At 42.0% G+C, this 18,823-nt stretch overlaps 1 protein-coding gene across 4 annotated transcripts in view; it reads right to left on the bottom strand.

The window, feature by feature from the left end:
* The window catches only part of SLC7A2 (solute carrier family 7 member 2), a 109,439-nt gene extending 91,392 nt beyond the window's left edge, over nucleotides 1-18,047 (bottom strand). For 2 of the 4 annotated variants that reach the window (XM_075931173.2, XM_075931174.2), the window contains exon 1: nucleotides 17,915-18,047. Coding sequence is in view for 1 of the 4 variants with exons in the window: in XM_075931175.2 (XP_075787290.2) it covers nucleotides 17,446-17,456 (11 nt within the window). In the remaining 3 variants the exon portion in view is untranslated. Of the gene's footprint in view, nucleotides 1-17,445; nucleotides 17,579-17,914 lie in introns of those variants that run through there. The other 2 variants (XM_075931179.2, XM_075931175.2) reach the window with 2 other exon arrangements.
* Nucleotides 18,048-18,823: the final 776 nt, after the last annotated feature.

Raw genomic sequence — 18,823 nt, 5'->3', positions numbered from 1 at the left:
AGTGATTTTCCATTGTTTCACTTATCACTAAGCCATGTGACATTTAATTGTTCTTTTTTTAAATGAAATGGAAGGCATCAGCAGGGAGAAGAGGAGCAACAGGGCTCTAGCCAACTGTGCTCCCTCAGTTCCTGACTATGTTGCTTGGGGGAGAGGACAGGATCACCCCCTGCACTTACAAATGGGAAGCACAGTAATGTGGGCAGGACCCAAGAGAGTGGAGCGGGCCTGGACCACATTGCTCTGCTTACCTCCTGCTGCTGCTAATGAATGTGGAGGGGTCTGACCTAGGGAAGTAATATTATAGTCGATTAACCGATAAGCAAAAGTTTATAGGTTAATGCTATAGACTACACACAGGGGCAGCGGTGAGTATAGGCGGACTTGGCCGCCGCCTTCAATTGGGCGCCCAATGATGATGTCACATGACACCCAATGATGACGTCAGTCCATTAACAGCCCTGCAGGCGGGGGCACTGATCGCGCGTTCCGCCTGGGGCGCCAGCTGCCGCAGCCCGCCTCAGGCCACTCCTGACTACACACATTTCCCCCCACCACCACACACACACCCTTCGCCAGTAAATTTTTTAGCAGGCTGGCCAGCAGCTCAGCTTAATCCTGGTTTGCACTGAGTCCTGGACCTACCCCCCTGCAGCTCTGCATTTAAAGTATATTAGGAGCCAGGTGGGCAGACAGCCTGGCTCAGTTCCAGCTGGGAGCTCAGGCACACCCCCCAGATAGTGGCTATCTGGGGACTCTAGAATAGTCGACTAACCGATAAAAATTCATGAGGTTAATCGACTATTCAATTAACTGATATTTAGCATCCCTAATCTGACCTCTGCTTCCAGTGCCGGACCCATACTAATCCTCCCAGGCCATGTTGCTTGGAGAAGGAGGTTTGAGGGAAGAGGCAAGTCAGGGGCAGAGCAGAGGCGAGGAAGAAGCAGAAAGGGGCAGATCAGGGACAGGGCAGGACTTGGGCTGGAAGGGGGATATCTTAGTGCAACCCTGGGCGAGGGATGGTGCAAGGAGGAGTCATGAGGGAACTGTCATGTGGCTGATGCTCCCCTTGTGTCCCTCCTCAGGAGCTGTCCTTAGTATACAGTATATATGCATTGCATTACATTTCACTCATGCCTGAAAAAAGCAATATGCTCTGAGTTTAAATGGGGTTTCATACCCAAAATGTGGTCAACATTTATTTTTTCAGTATATTAAAAACAATTATTGAAGGTGACCAAGGACTTCCCAGATACCAAAACTACTAAAGTAAACATCCAGTAATCTGCCAGCATTTTCAAAACTGTTTAAAAGAAAACACCTTACTTTAGAGATAAATAATCTAGCCTAACCAATCTATGCAGGTAGAAAAGGTTATTGAAGGACTAACTATTGAATTCAGACATTAACAGTTGTCATTGTTACCTTTTGAAAGAAACTTGAATCTATTTAGTCTATTCCAGCTACCTGAAAACTTAAATTGGAAAATTAGCTCTTCAAAACAATTTAACTAATATTTGAGCTTTTAATCAGCAGCAGCTGCCTTAGGGAATGTCTACACTAGGAAATTACTTTGAAATAATATATTTCAAAATAATAACTCCCGAAATAGCGATTTCAAAATAGCATGTCCACACTACAGGGAAGCCTGTAAATTAGTCTGAGGCAGGCTCCCTTAATATGGACATGCTATGTCAAGTTGGAGCCCCAGGAAGCACTGGGAAGTACTTGCTTTGAATAACTGTGGGGAGTCGTTATTTTGAATTAACAGCAGTGGAACATCCTCACTACTGCTATATCAAAATAGCTATTTCAAAATAAGTGTTATTCCTCATGGAAAGCAGGAGTTATTAAACCAGCCCCTTATTTTGACATAATGGGCTTAGTAGTGTGGACATACCACTTGTTATTTTGAAGTAAGGGAAGTTATTTTGAAATAACTCTCTGGTGTAGACCAGGCTTACAGTTTCACTCCACTTTCACTGCATTAAATGCCTGGCAACTTCATTTACACTTTGAGTAGGGTAAGGATGTTTCCACTATTCCTTGCTTCACATTTGATTGACTTTTTCTCTGACTCTTTATTTTTAGAGTTAGGAAACAAAAGCTAAATGTACCATGCAGTGAACAAAAAAGAAAGTTTGTACATATCTTGACAGCATACCAAAAATTACTTCAAACTTGGGCTCCTACAATGAAATCTATGTTCTAGCTGAACATTATATATTACTGCTGGCAAAGATAAGATTCCTTTTAAATACTGCCTTGTTCTCAACTCTAGTAACTCAGCTGGCATCTCATACTTGTTCCTGATTTACACCAGTAGAAAGGAGATCAAAATCACACACAGTGTGTAGTACATGCAGTAATACAATTGTATAGTTATGGCTCAGGTGCTAATAAAATGCATGTTACAAACTACTGACATAGAAACTCAATATGGAACTCTTAATAAAAAATAAATTAAGCTTAGAGGGATCTTCCTCATAAAGGCTAGCTCCAGCAACTACACTTGGCAAATGAGATTATGTGCATTAAACATACTTTTTCTCTGGATAGCAACAAACAAAAAGCCAGTTCCAAAGGATATTTAGTCATTATCATTAGTGATTCCTTGATTCAAGGATAATCTCTACAACAGATTTACATATAGATCCTGAGATGACTCAGGAGTCTAATCCTGATATTACAGATCCACCAACAGAAAGTATAGACATTTTCTGTCAGGTCACCTCACCTGTCTGAAGTCTTTTGTTGCAGAACAGCTGAACGGTGTGGCCAATGGTTAGTGACTGGGAGCTAAAGGTGAAAAGAACAATGCATAGACAGGAGAGAGAAATAGAAGATGGGCTAAAAGCAATGAGAGACCAAGAAGCACATAGAGAAATGGAGCTGGTTTTGTTCTACACAGCTGTACACAAAAATGTCTCAGACAGCTGGATTTTCTGCCAATGGATGTATGCAATTTTGAGCAACTCTAAGGCTGTGTCTACACTGGCCACTTATTCCAGAAAATCAGCCACTTTTACGGAATAACTTGCCAGCTGTCTACACTGGCCCCTTGAATTTCCGGAAAAGCACTGACGATCTACTGTAAAATCATCACTGGTTTTCCGGAAAAACTATGCTGCTCCTGTTCGGGCAAAAGTCCTTTTCCAGAAAACTGTTCCGGAAAAGGGCCAGGGTAGACAGCACAGATTTCTTTTCTGCAAAAAAGCCCCAATCACGAAAATGAAAAGTGCTTTTCCAGAAAAGCATCCTGCCAATGTAGACGTGCTTTTTCCGGAAATACTTATAACAGAAAACTGTTCCGTTTTAAGCATTTCCGGAAAAGGATGCCAGTGTAGACGAAGCCTAAATGAAGTAAGTGGGATTTGTGAACAATTTGTAGATAAAATACACTAGAAAATACCCTGAATTTGTGATAGCAATTCCATTTCCAATGGAAATCTAGTGACACAATCTACATGATACATGCACACCCAAACGGGAAAATGCTACCTTTTCCACATAATGAACCTTGTATACATTTTAGTCTGTAATAGTGGGTTAGTGTAAACATTCAGTTAAATATTCAGAAAGTTCATTTAACCCACTGAGTGTGGATAAAAATGCAGTATCAACAGTAATTTGCTGCAAGTTCTAGTCCTCTTTCACTTGGTTCACTGAACTAAGTGCAAACCATCTGTTACTGCACAGGACAGAAAAGCAGTCAAACAGATAAAAATATCACTTTAAACCAAGCTGAAAATACTTGCTTAGACAACTATTTAATCTGGTGGATTTAATCAAACACCACAAAGGACGTTAAAGTACACTGTACACATACAGCAGTTTTTAAGAGGTAATAATACCAAAATCTTTAAACAAAAACATTGATTTCAAAACTTAATTTTATGTTAAAAGCTAAATTCCCTAAAATAATTGTCTTATTCGTGGAATAGATGTATTAATTAAAGTAAGATGGTCTGACAAAATATTTTAATTCACCAGCATTGCATTCCAACTATTTCTGAAATGGATACTCCAAGGTATGTCCCACTAAAGTACAGTTGTTGAAATCAATGTACATATATTCCCTCCTTTAGGAAAAGCATAATACAACACTTATTTTCTCACAATTTGTATCTCTGTTTTTCTAATACATGTATCAGATAGTGGATCTTATCACTAAGATAAATGCTACCTTTTCAGTTTGCACCACTGTACATTAGCGAACCTCACCAATTCCGTCAAAATACCTAATATTCAAGAAAACTGCAAAAAGTAGTAAATTATTCCATTTCAAACTTGGCCGCCACCATAAAGCTATAATTTCAGTGGATAGGTGAGTGAAAGGAAGGACTTCCCAAACAGCACATGAACACTTTTTAAAACAAATCTCCAGAAGATGCAAATTAATTGTCCACGATCCTTGATGGTCTACAACAATAAATGTGATCCCATAAAAATAGAGCAAATTCATATTTCTCCAGTGGGAGGAGAAGGTAAGGAAGAGAGAAAGGAGGGATGGAGAAAGAAGCAGCAAACAAAAAGGTAGTTGGGAGATCAAGGCTGACAGCTATGTTATAACTACAGAGCTATAAAGGAAACAAAGCTCTAAAAGCAAACAAATATGGAAAAATAAAGGAGAAGAAAGGATCAGAGGTTTGTCTAGAAGATTCATAATGTTAGATTGATAAGAAAAGCCTGTTTTCACCTGAATTTCTAAAATACCAATAACCTTTAAGTTTCCAGTTTTTCAGCAACTCAGAAAGCAACTGACCAGGAAAGCCCCAGTGGTGTATTTATTACCATATCTTTCAACGCAATACAATTATGAAGTCTGCAAGACATGCCAGTGACCTTTCATTTCAACTCCAGGATTAGATGGCATTTAAGGAATATATTCCTGCATTTGCAAAAAGGAGTGCTCAAGAAAAAGTAATTATTAAACTGTTAGAGTCCATGGAACTACATATGCCGTCATTTAACTGAGAGCCTAAAAAACTAAAAATGTCCATGTTTTAATTGTTTTTGGGTTGGGTGGCATATTCTTCTGTTCACACGCTGCTATGTGCAACATGAGATGCTGTATTACACATATAAACAGATATCTCTTTAAAGAATCCATTTAATAATGAAATTCAAATAACAAATTAAGAAGACAACATTTTCTGTTGGGGAACAAGGAAATTTTATGAAGACCAGTATTTGCAGAAATATTTGATACATTTTATTGGTATTTCCACAGACAGCAAATAGAGTAACTCCAAACTTACACTGGTGATATCATGAGCTGAATTTATCCCCGTATGTTGGAAAAAAAGATTGGATTGTGAAAGAGAACTATCAGATGTTGGAGGAATGGCTAGTCAACTGCTTATTTAATAGGAGTAGTCCTACAAAATTCATGAAGAGAATTATTCTCTATTCCAAATAACTCTACTGGATTAAATCACCTAAGTGAGCAAAATCAGATATTAAACTCAAGCTGCTAGAATGAGAGAGATTACATTTCGAGGGATTCTGATAGAGGGTTACTCAGAAAAAAAAAATCAAGCCCTAAAACTACAGTTTTACACATACTAGTAAGTAAGGATGTAAAGGAGCGGGTATTTGGCTAATCGTGTAATCGATACAATTTGTATTAGTTGATAAGGGGAGGCATTCTGCAGAGTCGCAGCGCTGGTGGCTCCCGGAACTGGTGAGAGCAGCAGCCCAGCTCCCTGCTGGGACCCCTAGCAGACACAAGCTGCTGCTGGAGCAGCCTTCACAATCTCCCAATCCCCTATTGCTGCCTCTGACAGAGGCAGCAGCAAGGGGAGCACAGGCAGTACAGAGGCAACGGGAGGGGTGGGGGGAGGCGGGTGAGTAGTTGAACACTCTATTTGACTACCTGATAAGCTTAGGCTTATCAGATAGTCAAGTACTCAACTACTCGATTACATCTCAACAAGTAAGAGAAAGTTATACCTCAAAAAAGTTAGGCAAATCAGACAGAGCTAAATAGACATGATTAGGTGCCTCTTTTCTTATGCAGAATTGTGTTAAGTTGTGTTTTTTCTATCCTGCTTGATATAGGGATGTTAAATTTAGCTTAATCAGCTAGTTAACTAGTCAATGGATTTTCCATCGACTAGTCGATTAGTAGATAAGCTGCAGAGCCGCAACAATGTTAGCTCCTGGCCCTGGGGGAGGTTGAGCCAGCAGGCTCTTAATATGTTTAAAAGGCTAAAGCGCAGCGGGGGGGGGGGGGGGGATGACCCACCACAAGCCAGGCCAGCTGATTCCCATCCTCCCGCTGTGCACCAGCCTTAAATGTAAAAAGGCTGGAGCACAGCAGGGGGACTGGTGTGTGCTGGGTCCCCGCCCCCTCCCTGCACCTCTGATTTTTAAATGTATTAAGAGCCAGTACCCGCTCTTAATACATTAGAAAGCAGAGGCACAATATCTAGAACTGGGCGTGAGCTGGGAATCAGCTGATTCCTGGCTTGCACCCAGTCTCCACTACCCCCCTGCCTCCCCTGCCACCTGCAGAGATGGTGCTGGGGGGAGCTGGCTTTTAAGACAGCTCCTCCCCAGCACCAGCTCCCGCTCCTTCCCTTGCTGCCTGTCATAGAGGCAGTGTGGGGGGTGGGTAAGCGACTAGTGGAGGGACTAGTCAACTAGTTGCTTACATCCCTAGCTTGATATGAGCTGAAATCATTTTGAGACTGATGGACAGAAATTACAGCTAAGAAGTGGATGGCAGCAAAAGGGGACAGAGACAGCAAAATGGAGAGTGGGTGCATAGATGGGTTGAGCATGTGAAGGAGACATTTACATTGATGGACTTAAGAATCTAAGAAGAAAAGGACATTGCCCAGCCTACCTGTGGTGGGATTTTGTTTGTGAACTCAATTTATGGTGTTTTCCAAATTAATGCCTAGTTACTTACCTCCTTTTTATTAACAGTTTCTTTTATATACTCAGACTCCATGCTTCCAAGTGGGGAACCATTTCCTATCAGAGGTACCCTAGGGTGGTGTGTGAATTTCCCAGTTCTGTTTTGGATGGATGGATATTGAACCTAGCCCTGCCTGCTGCTGGCTCTACCTGGCAGAAGGATTACATCTGGTTTAGAAAATACTATGCACTCTGTACTCACTAACTTCTCTAGTTTTTCTATCCAGCAGCTAATTTTATTACTGAAAATGAGTAATTTCTAACTAACCAGGGATTTTATTGCTTATTCATACTGCTTTTCATCTGGCAGCTCTTTTTTGCTAAAAATTTTATACAGCTGCCCTTTTTTCTCTTTTTTTCATACACTGTGGGGTACATACGTGTTTCTAATGACAACATAATTTATCAAGAACAGCAGCTCTCAAATTGTGCATCAAGACCAAAAGTGGGTCACAACCCTGTTTTAAGGGGATTGCCAAAGCTGGCATTAGACTTGCTGGGACTTGGGGTTGAAGTCAAGTCTGAACCCCAACACCCAGGGCGGAAGCCTGAGGGTAACAGGGCTCAGGTTTCAGTTTCCACCCACATTGGGCTGAAGTCCTCATGTTTCAGCTTTGCCCCCACCCAACATGGGCAGGGCTCAGACTTCAGTTTTGACTACCCCTTCATGAGGTGGAGGGTCACAGTCTTCGGTCCCCTTTCCCAATGTCAGGTAGTATTTTTTTTTTTTTTTTTTTTTGTCAGAAAGAGGTCATGGTGAAATGAAGTTTGAGAAATTCTGATCTAAGATATATCCAGGTCTTATTGAAAAGAAGCTCTCTGTGAATCTCATTTTGCCCATTTTGTATAAACTAAGGCTTTAAGAATTCTGTATAGCTTTTAATTCTACAAACTATAAGACAACATATTTGCAAAGCTTTTGTTCTTAAGGCTGATTTTATGGCATTAACAGACTCTGTAAACTTGCTCAGTGGGGTTCCATGCATGATGTAATGTTGGCAGCATAATAATACTTAGCAGTTAGACCACAAAACAAAATGTATTATTGTATTATTCTAATTTTGCAGATTTTACATTTAATGGAGAGTTTAAGTTACTTGCTCAAGTTCACAAAGCAAGCCAGTCATTGACAAAAAGACAGACCCAAGCTCCCAACATAGGTGACAGAGGTTCTAATCAGCAAATAACCATTTGTGTTTAGGAGGGTATCACTGAGAGAGGACAAGTAATTTGCAGAAAGGATGAAAGTTACAGAACTTTAAAAGGTGGAGAGAGGTAGGCATTTATTTGTTTAGCTAGCAAACTTACCCAGTGTTATCCAGGTCCTTCAGGGCAGGGGCTAGCAGTGTGGAGGGTGCAGGAGCCAGGGCAGAGGTTTGGGGATGTAGAGGTAGGGTGAAAGAATGAGGGTTGAGGGTCAGGAGGGGCTCAGAATGGGGGGAGGTCCTATCCAGCAGAGGCCTTTTCTTTCTCCACCATACCCTCCCAGCCTTCCAGAGCCTTTTCGGCTCCACCAGCACCGCCCTACAGTCACCATGTGCATTTTCTCTCCACCCCAGACCTCCTGACCACCAGAGGCCTTTTGGGTCTCCCCAGCTTCCTCCTTGACTTAAGGACACAAGCAACACTGGGTAAATCTTCTAGCAAATCACAGGTAAACAGTACATTCAGAGGAATTAATTCTTAATCCTCATGAAATTAAATGGAAATCCACATGATAACCAAGTGCTAGATTTTGCTAAACATAACTTTATTAGTTACATAGTCTAAGGCATGGGTTCCCAAACTGGGGGGTGTGAAGAAATTCCAGGAGGGGCACGAGGCGACCCAGCTCCCCCCCCCTTAATCCGCCCTGAGATGCTATTTTGTGTTTTGGACCTGGTCAGTTCTTTTTTTTTTTTTTTTGCTCAACAAATTTTGCTGCTATGGGGGAGCAGGGTTCTCAAAAATCAAAAAGGGGGCGTGATGCAGAAAAGTTTGGGAACCACTAGTCTAAGGATACTGAAGAGAGTACAATTAATAATCCTTTCCAAAGTCCATTCTAACTATTTTTATTCCATAATCAGAGTGTGCGTCACAAAAATAAATGTGGTCCTTCTCTCCTGGTGCCAGAGAGCTTGCACCCTAACTACAGATATGAAGGAACAAATAACCTCTGCATCTCTGGGAAGACAATAAAACATGGGAGAAAGCATTTGGTGCAGAGTCTGCTACCATTCCCTCCTACTGGCAATTTATTCCTAGTATCTAAAATTCTAAGAGGGACATTTGGCACCAATTTTGCTAATGCAACCTCTCTCTATTATCTTTGTTCAGTAAGCAGAAAGCTCCAACTCACATGCTCACAAATTTCAATAATCAATAAAACCGGACAATTCTGTAGGTCTGCAAGTCATGGGTTTTGCATTTAACAAGATAACTTTTAGGAACAAAGAGGAGACCATTATTTTAATAAGGACAAGTATTCAGAAATGTAGGCGGATTGACTTCAGCATTATACATAAGACAGAGCCAGGCGAGTCTTGTGACTAAGTGATTTGGTAACAGTCTAGAGCAGTATTTCTCAACTTTTTTGTGATGGCAACCTTCTTTGGACTTAAAAAAAAAGTATAATCCCCCTAAGACTTGAAAAATTGCAAACTATCCATCTTAAATATCATTAAATAAATTACCAATTATAGTCAGGGCTGGTGTTAGAGGGTGGCAAGCAAGGCAACTGCCCAAGCCCAATGAAGCTAATTACATGTTTCAGTCCCTGGCAGTGGGACTGGGCTTGGGCTTGAGTTTGAGCTTCAGCCCTAAGAAGTAGGACTTGGGCTTTGGCTTCAGTCCCAGACAATGGGGCTGAAGTTAGCCCATCATGAGGGGCTGAAGTATTTAATGTAGCTTTGCAGGGCCCCTTGTAGCATAGGGCCCTGAAGCACTTGTCACGCTTGCTACACTCTAACAATTGCCCTCAACTCGCAATCCTCCTAAACCAGCTCCCCAAGTTGAGAAAAACTGACCTAGTGCATCAGATTTAAAAGCTGGCTTGTCCTGGTTCAATCTCAGAAACAGCTTCTCAGTTGGAAACACCCAGTATTCAAACCACTGCCTACCACAGAATCCTTCAAACTCCTGGCCCTTGGGACTGACGGTGCAAGGTAGCAAGGTTTTGCTTTGTGGCCCTTTCAGAAGCATTAATGCAGCAAGCTAACAAGTCTTGAGACAGAAGATGGCTAGAAAAAGAGTGATGTGAAGGGAGAAAGGGAGACAAGGCGACAAAGGGCACTGGGGGAATCAATGTACATGGCAGCTTCCTTCTATTTTTCTGGTTTGGCCTGTTGCTGCTGTTAGCCGCAGGGCACGTACTGACTTTTGAACACTTGTGAAAGAGCCCACCTGTTCAGTAATAAAAGTTCTAGCAGAAACCTGTCTTTGCCCATGTGTTTCGGAGAAGTTAGATAAAATATTTAAAAAACCTTTCATAACACTCTTGTGTTCTGAGTTCTGAGCTATTGGGCATGAAGCTATTTGGAGCTATTGTGTTAGCTCTAAATAATGGCATACTAGTATTACAGTAGGGGCCATCAATCAGATCAGGATCTCCTGTTAGATCTTGGAGCCTCTGACAGGTGATCCTGACTGGTTTGGCCAGGAGGCTATAAAGTACCAGTACTTCAGCTACCCCTCCTCGCATTGACATGCTTCTCCTACCCTCTGATTTGGAAATCTCCCAGGAAGCCTCAGGCTTACTGTGGAGAGCAGGAGAGGTGGAGGGGGGCCCAGATGTCAGGGTGTCACCCTCTTCCCATCCCTATGCCCCACCTCCATGGTGGGGGGGGGGGGGCATGACAGGGCTCAGAATGGAGAGTACTTGCTGGCAGCTGCTCCTTTGTCTGCACATGCTCAGCATACTTAAAGGGGCAATACACATTTCTGTTAGGAATAATTAAAAAAGGGATAGAGAATAAGACTGAGAATATCTTATTGCCTCTATATAAAACCATGGTGCCACTCACACAAACACACACTGTTTTTCACACTCACCTCCTAACCCACGACATACTTGTGGTGGTGGTGGCAGTGTTACTTCTTTTACTTATTTCGAAGTGTGTTATTTTAGATTTTCAACTGGTCTGTGCATTTCCTAATTTTTATTTATTTCTTGCACTTAAATTTAATTCTATGAGCAGTGAGTTCTAAAATGCCTAACTTATCATGGCTGGAATAATTATCCCTGTGGCAATTTTAAAAAATACATACTACTAGAAGATTTACCCAATACTTCTCAGGTCTTTAACTCAATTTTTGTTTTTCTTCATTTAAATCACTGATCTAGAGTGGGGCAGAGGATGAGGGGTTCAGTATGCTTACTGCTCTGGAGAGAGAGGACTACCCCAGTCTTTTCACCGCAGCAGCTTGGGGCTAGGTGAGAAGCACCTCTCCATGGCCACTGCAGCTCCAGTGGCCACTGGCTGGGGCAGGACTAGGTTCTTTGCTCCTACACTATCCACCCAGAGTGAGGAATGCAACAAACTGTGCACTTTCCCTGGCTCCCTGACAAAGGGGAACTAATCAGAGCAGGAGGAGAAAGCTTCAGACCCCATGACACTCCCTTATGGGAACTTGGGAGGTGGGAGGCACAGGGCTGGGGTCAGTCTCTGATGGGGGAGGCATGCCCCCAGCCAGCCCCTTTCACCTGCCTGGTGATTCTGTCTTTTCTGTATGGTTTATGAGAACCAATCCCATTCCAGGCAGATCCCATTTTCCTGACACAACCAAATTCTTACCTTGCTTTAACTTATAATAAGAGGAAGTTTGGTGGTCTAAGCTTTTTCTGTGTAGGAGAAGTTCTTTAATAAATACACAAAACAGATAGATGGACAAACGCTCTCAAATATGTAAGTGCTTCAAATATTTTAAATAGAGAGGCGGGGTAAAAATATTTTAAATAAATAAATATAGCAGGTTTCTAGGTTTTTTATTTCTACTGAAATAAATGAGGAGTACAGGATTTTTAGAAACGGGGCATTTCTGTCAAAAATGCCCCGTCTAAACTGCCGGGTTTTTTTTTTCCAAAAAGCCCCGTTTTGAAAAAAAGTGGCAGTCGCCATTATGCAAATGAAGCGTGGGAAATTCAAATCCTGGCTTCATTTGCAATATCAACGTGCCTAATTTACATCCCTTTACCGAAAAAGTGATGTAGTCTAGATACAGCCTCTGTGGGTATGTATACGCTATAGAGAAGATTGAATATGCCACTGTCTGTCTTCCAGGGTTCAAATTAGAAGGACTAGTAAGGACTGAGGGGGTACTCCGGTCAATGCTGGTAGTCCTGCTTCCATGAGGAGTAAGGGCAGTCGAAGGTAGAGTGTTCTCCCTGCAGTGTGGACAGTGCCAAAAAGTCAAGTTAAGGTACTTTGACTTCAGCTACGCAATTAAAGTAACTGAAGTTGTGTATCTTAATTCACCCTTATCCTGTAGCGTAGACATACCCTTTGTGACCAATGGAATACAGTGACAAAACACCCTTCTTAAAGCAAAGTATTGTTTAACAGTAGAACAAAGAATTTGAGGGGGGAGGGGAAAGGATTTTACAACAATCTAGATGCATATCTGTTTTACCTGGAGACTATTCCCTGATGTTAACCTAGGCAAGCCTAACTTCTTCAGACATTCTAGGCTACATCTATATTGCGCTTTTTTGAGTAAGTACATATGCAAATGAGGCGTAGCAATGAATATTACTGCACCTCATTTGTATACTTAATGAGCTGCCATTTTGCGCAAGGGGCTTTTGCAAAGACTGCGCCTTCTTGACTGTACAGACTCCTGTAAAGACTGTATAGACTGCTCCTTCTTGCGCAAAACCCCCCACTTGTGCAAGAGCCATTCTGCCAGAGTGTAGACTGCTATTTCTTGCACAAAAGCCCCTTGAGCAAAAATGGTGGCTCATTAAGTATGCAAATGAGGTATGGCAATATTCATTGCCGTGCCTCTTCTGCATATGCCCTTGCGCAAGAAAATGCAATGCAGACATAACCCTAGTGTGTGCAAGTGTGTCAGCCAAACCATTCTCCCCTCTTGAAAGAAAGTCTCTTTTAAAGAAATACCCTAATACAGGCAGTCCCCAGGTTACATGGATCCGACTTACATCGGATCCCTACTTACAAACGGGTGCGGCAACCCCGCACTAGCTGCTTCCCCCCAGCAGACCAGGGAGACACAAAGCTAGCGCCTCCCCCCGAGCAGACCAGGGAGACGCAGAGCGGCTTTTCTCAGCAGACACCTCAGCTTGAGAATAAAGGACTAAGGGAAGTGAGGTGTGGGAGAATAAAACGGAGCTCTGGAGAAATGTTTGGCTAGAGTTTCCGCTACAATATGTACCAGTTCCGACTTACATACAAATTCAACTTAAGAACAAACCTACAGTCCCTATCTTGTACATAACCCGGGGACTGCCTGTAGTTCTTTTGAGCTCTTTTCCTGTCATAGAATTGTCTCTTAACAATCAAGTGATTGCAGAGTAGTGATGCTCTCCTTTCCTGCTTATCTCCCCCCTCCAAACAGTACCCTATTAAATTTACACAATACAATCACATAGAATATATCCAAGAAACCAGGTCAACATACAGTATGTGATACACTATTATGCTACGTCTACACTATGAGCCTCTTCCACAAGAGGAAATGCAAATGGAGCACTCATTTGCATTTCCTCCTCAGATCTCTTTTGCGCAAGAGGTTTTTGTGCAAAAAAGCGCTGTATAGATGGCTCCTTTTTGCTCAAAAATCCCCTTTTGCACAAGAGCCTGTTCTTTCTCGAGGAAGGAGCCATCTACACAGCACTTTTTTGCGCAAAAACCTCTTGCGCAAAAGGGATCCGAGGAGGAAATGCAAATGAGCACACGACATATGCAAATGAGCACTCCATTTGCATTTCCTCTTGCGGAAGAAGCTTGTAGTATAGACGTAGCGTTAAAGAACATCTCCAAATCCATCAGACTTTAAGTACCTGGCTGAATGAGAGCATTTATCAGGATTACCAGAGTTCTGTCAACTGTCTAGGCATGTGAGCACAAGTAAGTTAAATGCACTGTAAATTCCTTAAAACTGATTACAATTTAAACCAGAATCTGTAAATAAGGAAGGGGTTGAGGCTAGGGCTTTTGTGGGCCTTGTCAGATACACTTTGGCTGAGGCACAGAATCTGGATTACACAGTTTACCTATGCTCTTTGCAATGTTTTGGAAGCCAATAAAGCTTCAAAATATAGCATTCTGAACCATTAAAAAAAATCCACCCATTCTGGAATGAATGAGTCCTGTTTTCTCTGTCTCTATTAAACTGCAGAATCCCCCAAGCAGGAACCATCCTTACTGCTGAATCTGGTACAATGCTGGTCATATCACCAGAGCAAAACAAATTCAGGATGTCATATTTTGGGACAAGTATATTGTACCACTACCAAAAATAAAAATCATTGTGATTCAGAAATTATAGTATCATGGTAAATTGTATGTTTTATTCCCCTTGTATATATATCAGATCCAGGGTGACTTCAATGAAGTGCCCCAAGTGTACAGGAATGTACTTAGATGATTCTATATATAGAAAAGAGCCATTGCTTATAAAAATTTGGGGGGAAAAAACACCTTTTGTTTGGCAAATATTTAGTGCATTGTGGGTGTCAATGAAAACATATAGTAAATATTAATTTCATTTCTGTGTATACTTTTCTAATATAACAGTGTTATTGGTTAAAGACACTTTATAAAATTCAAGACTTTTTCCTCACTGTTGAAAATAAACACAGCACTGGATTTGTGCAGGGTCTTCATGAAGCTTAAGTCATGTATGTATGTGTCCCAGTTCTACTGGTACAGCTACACAGCTGCAGTGTACTTGAAGATGCTCTATGCTGAAGGGCATAAAAAACCCACCTCCAGGAGTGACAGAAACAATGTTGATGGGAAAAGCTCTCCTGCTGACTCAGCACAGGAGCTGTGCACAGGAGCACTCACCTCTGTGTAACTTATGAATAAACCATGTCCCTGAACAACATAAGCTGTAGTGTAGACACAGTCTTAGATCAAATTTCATTTTGTTTCATCTGTATGGAGACAGAGTAGAAGGGGTGTTCTCTATTATTTCAGTACACACAAGCACCACAAATCCCAGTCCTGAAAGATACCAAACACCTGCAGTTCTCATGGTAATCAACATGAGCTTTCTGTGCTCTCAAGATCCTTTGCCATAAAAATATTTAAACAGAGCCTTTCACAACATTTTAATTCCACTGACTTCAAGACATCACTCCTAATTTACAATCAAAATCAAGGTTTATATAGGTATAACTCTAACAATAGATACAATATTAATTTAAATCTATTATGCTATTTTAATAGACAATTTAATCATCTTCTGTTATTTAGTTTTGCCATGCAACTATACATACATTAAAGTAAACAGGTTTCTTCATTAGCTATCAGGGCTACAAACTTGATTATAACAAAATTCAAATTCTTCTAGATAAAAAATTTGAGATAAATAGTAATTTTTAAAAAATAGTTTTTGTATTTAAATTACATATTTTACTTTTGAATAATGTATTTGTTATTATGATGACCCATACTAAGGCCTGAATTTGTTCTAATCTATTTAAGCTATTTAAATAAAACAAACAGTATATATTTGCTGCAAAGCTTCTAAGTAAAAAATACTGAGCTGTTGAAAGCCAAAACACCTGGAACTAAAATTTGTTCAAGCACTAAATTGATCATAGTACAGTAGCTTCTTCTGCAGGCATAACAAGGATAAACTGAAATAAGAAAATATATCCAATGAGTTCCGTTAAAATGACTAATTCATTCAAAGTTAAAAACCAATTGGAAGTTGAAAAAGCAGGAAAGCCTATTTTTCTCTTCCAATCTATGAATAAAAATGAGGTGTGAGAAGATATGGTCCACTATGTAATCCTACAATTCTGAAGGACATGGTGACCAAAAACAGTCCAATTTACTAACTACAGATAGTATTTCTCTCTGTAATAAATCGGTTTTAAATACAAAACATGCTTTGAAAAACTTACTTTCCATTCCCTTATACAGTATATCAATACAATAAAGTGTTTAAATTAATAAAAACAACTTTAAATGCTAGCCTGTGCATTTTAACTGAATACCAACTTCCATCCACCTTGAGTGGGGCATAAATCCTGAGTAAAGAATAATAATCTACTAAATTAGAGATTGAGCAATCATTCTCTGTTGCCTACCACTTAAAAGTGTAAAACTTAAGAATCTAAATAAATGTAGAAGTTTGTAATTGTTTAAATAAATGTATACAGAGTGCTTCCTCCTGATTATCAAAAAGTAGTACCAAATTAGGTTACCAGCTAATAGAAATCAACATTTCTTTAGGATATTAACAAAGATGCAATCTAAAACAAGATTAAAATCACCTATGCCAATCAAGGTTTCCTGCTTCTCCTTTTAATAATTATTAAAATCACTTTTAGTTTAATCAATCCACTCTGCCACAAGCACATTTCTATATTTAAGCATGCATTGCTGGCAGAAGAAAGGAAACCTGCCTTACTCTAAATGTCCTTTACAAAATCAGAGAAGACAACCTGTCTTTCCCCCAGTTCACATTCTGATGAGTGGGGCTTTGCACATGAAGAAAAAGGTGTGGTGATTTTATTTTGATTGCATCTGTAAGCCAATACAAGTTTTCAACATTGGTTGACTGGCTCACACCATCCACAAATCTAATTAGAAATATGAAGTTACCAGTTGGACCCAGAGGCTGCATCTAGATTGGCATGATTTTCCGGAAATGCTTTTAACGGAAAAGTTTTCTGTTAAAAGCATTTTCGGAACAGAGCGTCTAGATTGGCACGAATGCTTTTCCGCAAAAGCACTTTTTGTGAAAAAGCGTCCGTGTCAATCTAGACACTCTTTTCCACAAAAAAACCCCGATCGCTGTTTTCGCAATCAGGGCTTTTTTGCGGAAAACAAATCTGAGCTGTCTACACTGGCCCTTTTGCGCAAAACTTTTGCGCAAAAGGGACTTTTGCCTGAACGGGAGCAGAATAGCATTTCCACAAGAAGCACTGATTTCTTACAGTAAGAAGTCACTGCTTTTGCAGAAATTCAAGCGGCCAGTGTAGACAGCTGGCAAGTTTTTCCGGAAAAAGCAGCTGATTTTCCGGAAAAACTGGCCAGTCTAGACACAGCCAGAGAGTATGAGCACATGAACCCATAAATGTGCCTTGCAACTTAGATTTCACACAGGCCAATTTCAATAATTGCTAAGCAGCAGTGAAAGTAACTTCAAGTGTCTTACAGGTATTGTCCTATTGCAACCCAGGTCCCTGCCTGTTCTTTAAATAGGTCTCTGCTGGCTTTTCCACAGCTCAGCCAGTTCTTGCTGGAGCTGCTCACCGCTTACTTTCTTTCACCTCTGGAGCTATGTAAAATGGCAAACAATCGTTCACTCTCAGGGCGCTAGTGATGTGCTGGCAGCTACCTGGTGCGCATTTGTGTAGGACCCAGCTCCTGCCACCTCTCAGAGCCGAGCCGCCACTCCTAGCAGCAACTCAAACTAAAACCCAGCAGGCTGCGACCCACGTAGGCAAAGACAACTAGCCCCATTCACAGCGAGCGGACTAAAAATGACCCAGGGGAGCCTTTAGCCTCCCACTCCGCATAGCTCCCTGTGCAGCCTCGTCAAGCCCTAAGAATAACTCCTGGCTCTGCTCCCGCCCGCAGCAGTAGGGTCCCCCTCCCCGCACACGTCAGCCCGTGTGCACTGAAGCCTCCCGCTGGGCCCGCGGAAGGCGGGAGAGCGACCAGGCAGCCCGGCCACGGGCCAGCGGCTGCCCACCGAGCTCCCCGCCCCCAGGCTGCCATGCGGACGTGGGGACTTGGCTGCGCGCACGCCCGCTGTCCCGCCACAGCTCTTCGCCTGCCCCGTGGCGGGGCCGAGTCCCACTTACTGGGGCCGGAGGCGGGCCTGGCTGCCGCGGGGAGCGCTGGGCGGTGCGGAGGTGGCTCGGACCCTGGCAGCGACGGCAGCAGCGGGCGGAGGACACCCGGGTGCCCAGGCTTCCAACACGTGTACTCCCCCAAGCCCAGGCAGCCCGCCCCGCCTCCAGCCCCCGGCCCGCATCCCGGCACGGGCCAATGGCAGGAAGAGGCGGTGGCTGGCCGCCCCAGGCTGGGGGACCTCCCCTCAAGCCCGGCCAGTAACCGGGGCCCCTCGGCTGCGGTGACAGCTGCCCGATTTCACTGCCCCTGCTGAGCAAGCCGCATGCCGGGGAGAGGGAAGGCTCTCCGCCATGCACTGCTGGTACTAATGCCACTTGCTCCCCAGCCTCAGGGAACGTGCCCCCCACCTCCTAATTTGTATCTGTGTTTATGTCAGCAGAGCAAAAAGATTGCCATGAGAGAGCAGATCTCTGCTCCTTCTAGTCCAAGATCCTGCCTCTGCTAGTGGCCTGCAGCAGAGCTACAGGGAAAAGTTAAACCCTACAAAGGTAGATACAGGCTAAGCTTCCCGCCCCTCATTCTCATCACTTAATAGTCAGAAATTAGTTTAAACTCTGTTATAAGGTAGTTTCCCCAATGTTCTTGTTGTCATTAACCATTATAACTCTGGATATTTTTATTAGTCATATGTGTCCAATCCTTCTGTGAATTCTGTCAAATTCTTGTGTTAGCAATGTTCTATAACAAGGAATTCCATAATCTAATTATGTAGTGTATGAAAAAGTATTTCCTTTCATTATTTTTTAGTTTTCCACCTTTTGATTTAATTGAATTTCTCCTTATTTTAGTGTTTAGAAACAAGAATAGAAGCACTGTCTTGCTACTATTCATTATTTTATACATTTTTATCATTTGCT

This window comes from Pelodiscus sinensis, chromosome 4 (genome assembly GCF_052426305.1).
Source record: "Pelodiscus sinensis isolate ZL-2025 chromosome 4, ASM5242630v1, whole genome shotgun sequence".
Taxonomy (NCBI): domain Eukaryota; kingdom Metazoa; phylum Chordata; order Testudines; family Trionychidae; genus Pelodiscus; species Pelodiscus sinensis.
This window is presented reverse-complemented; position numbering and strand designations above follow the sequence as displayed.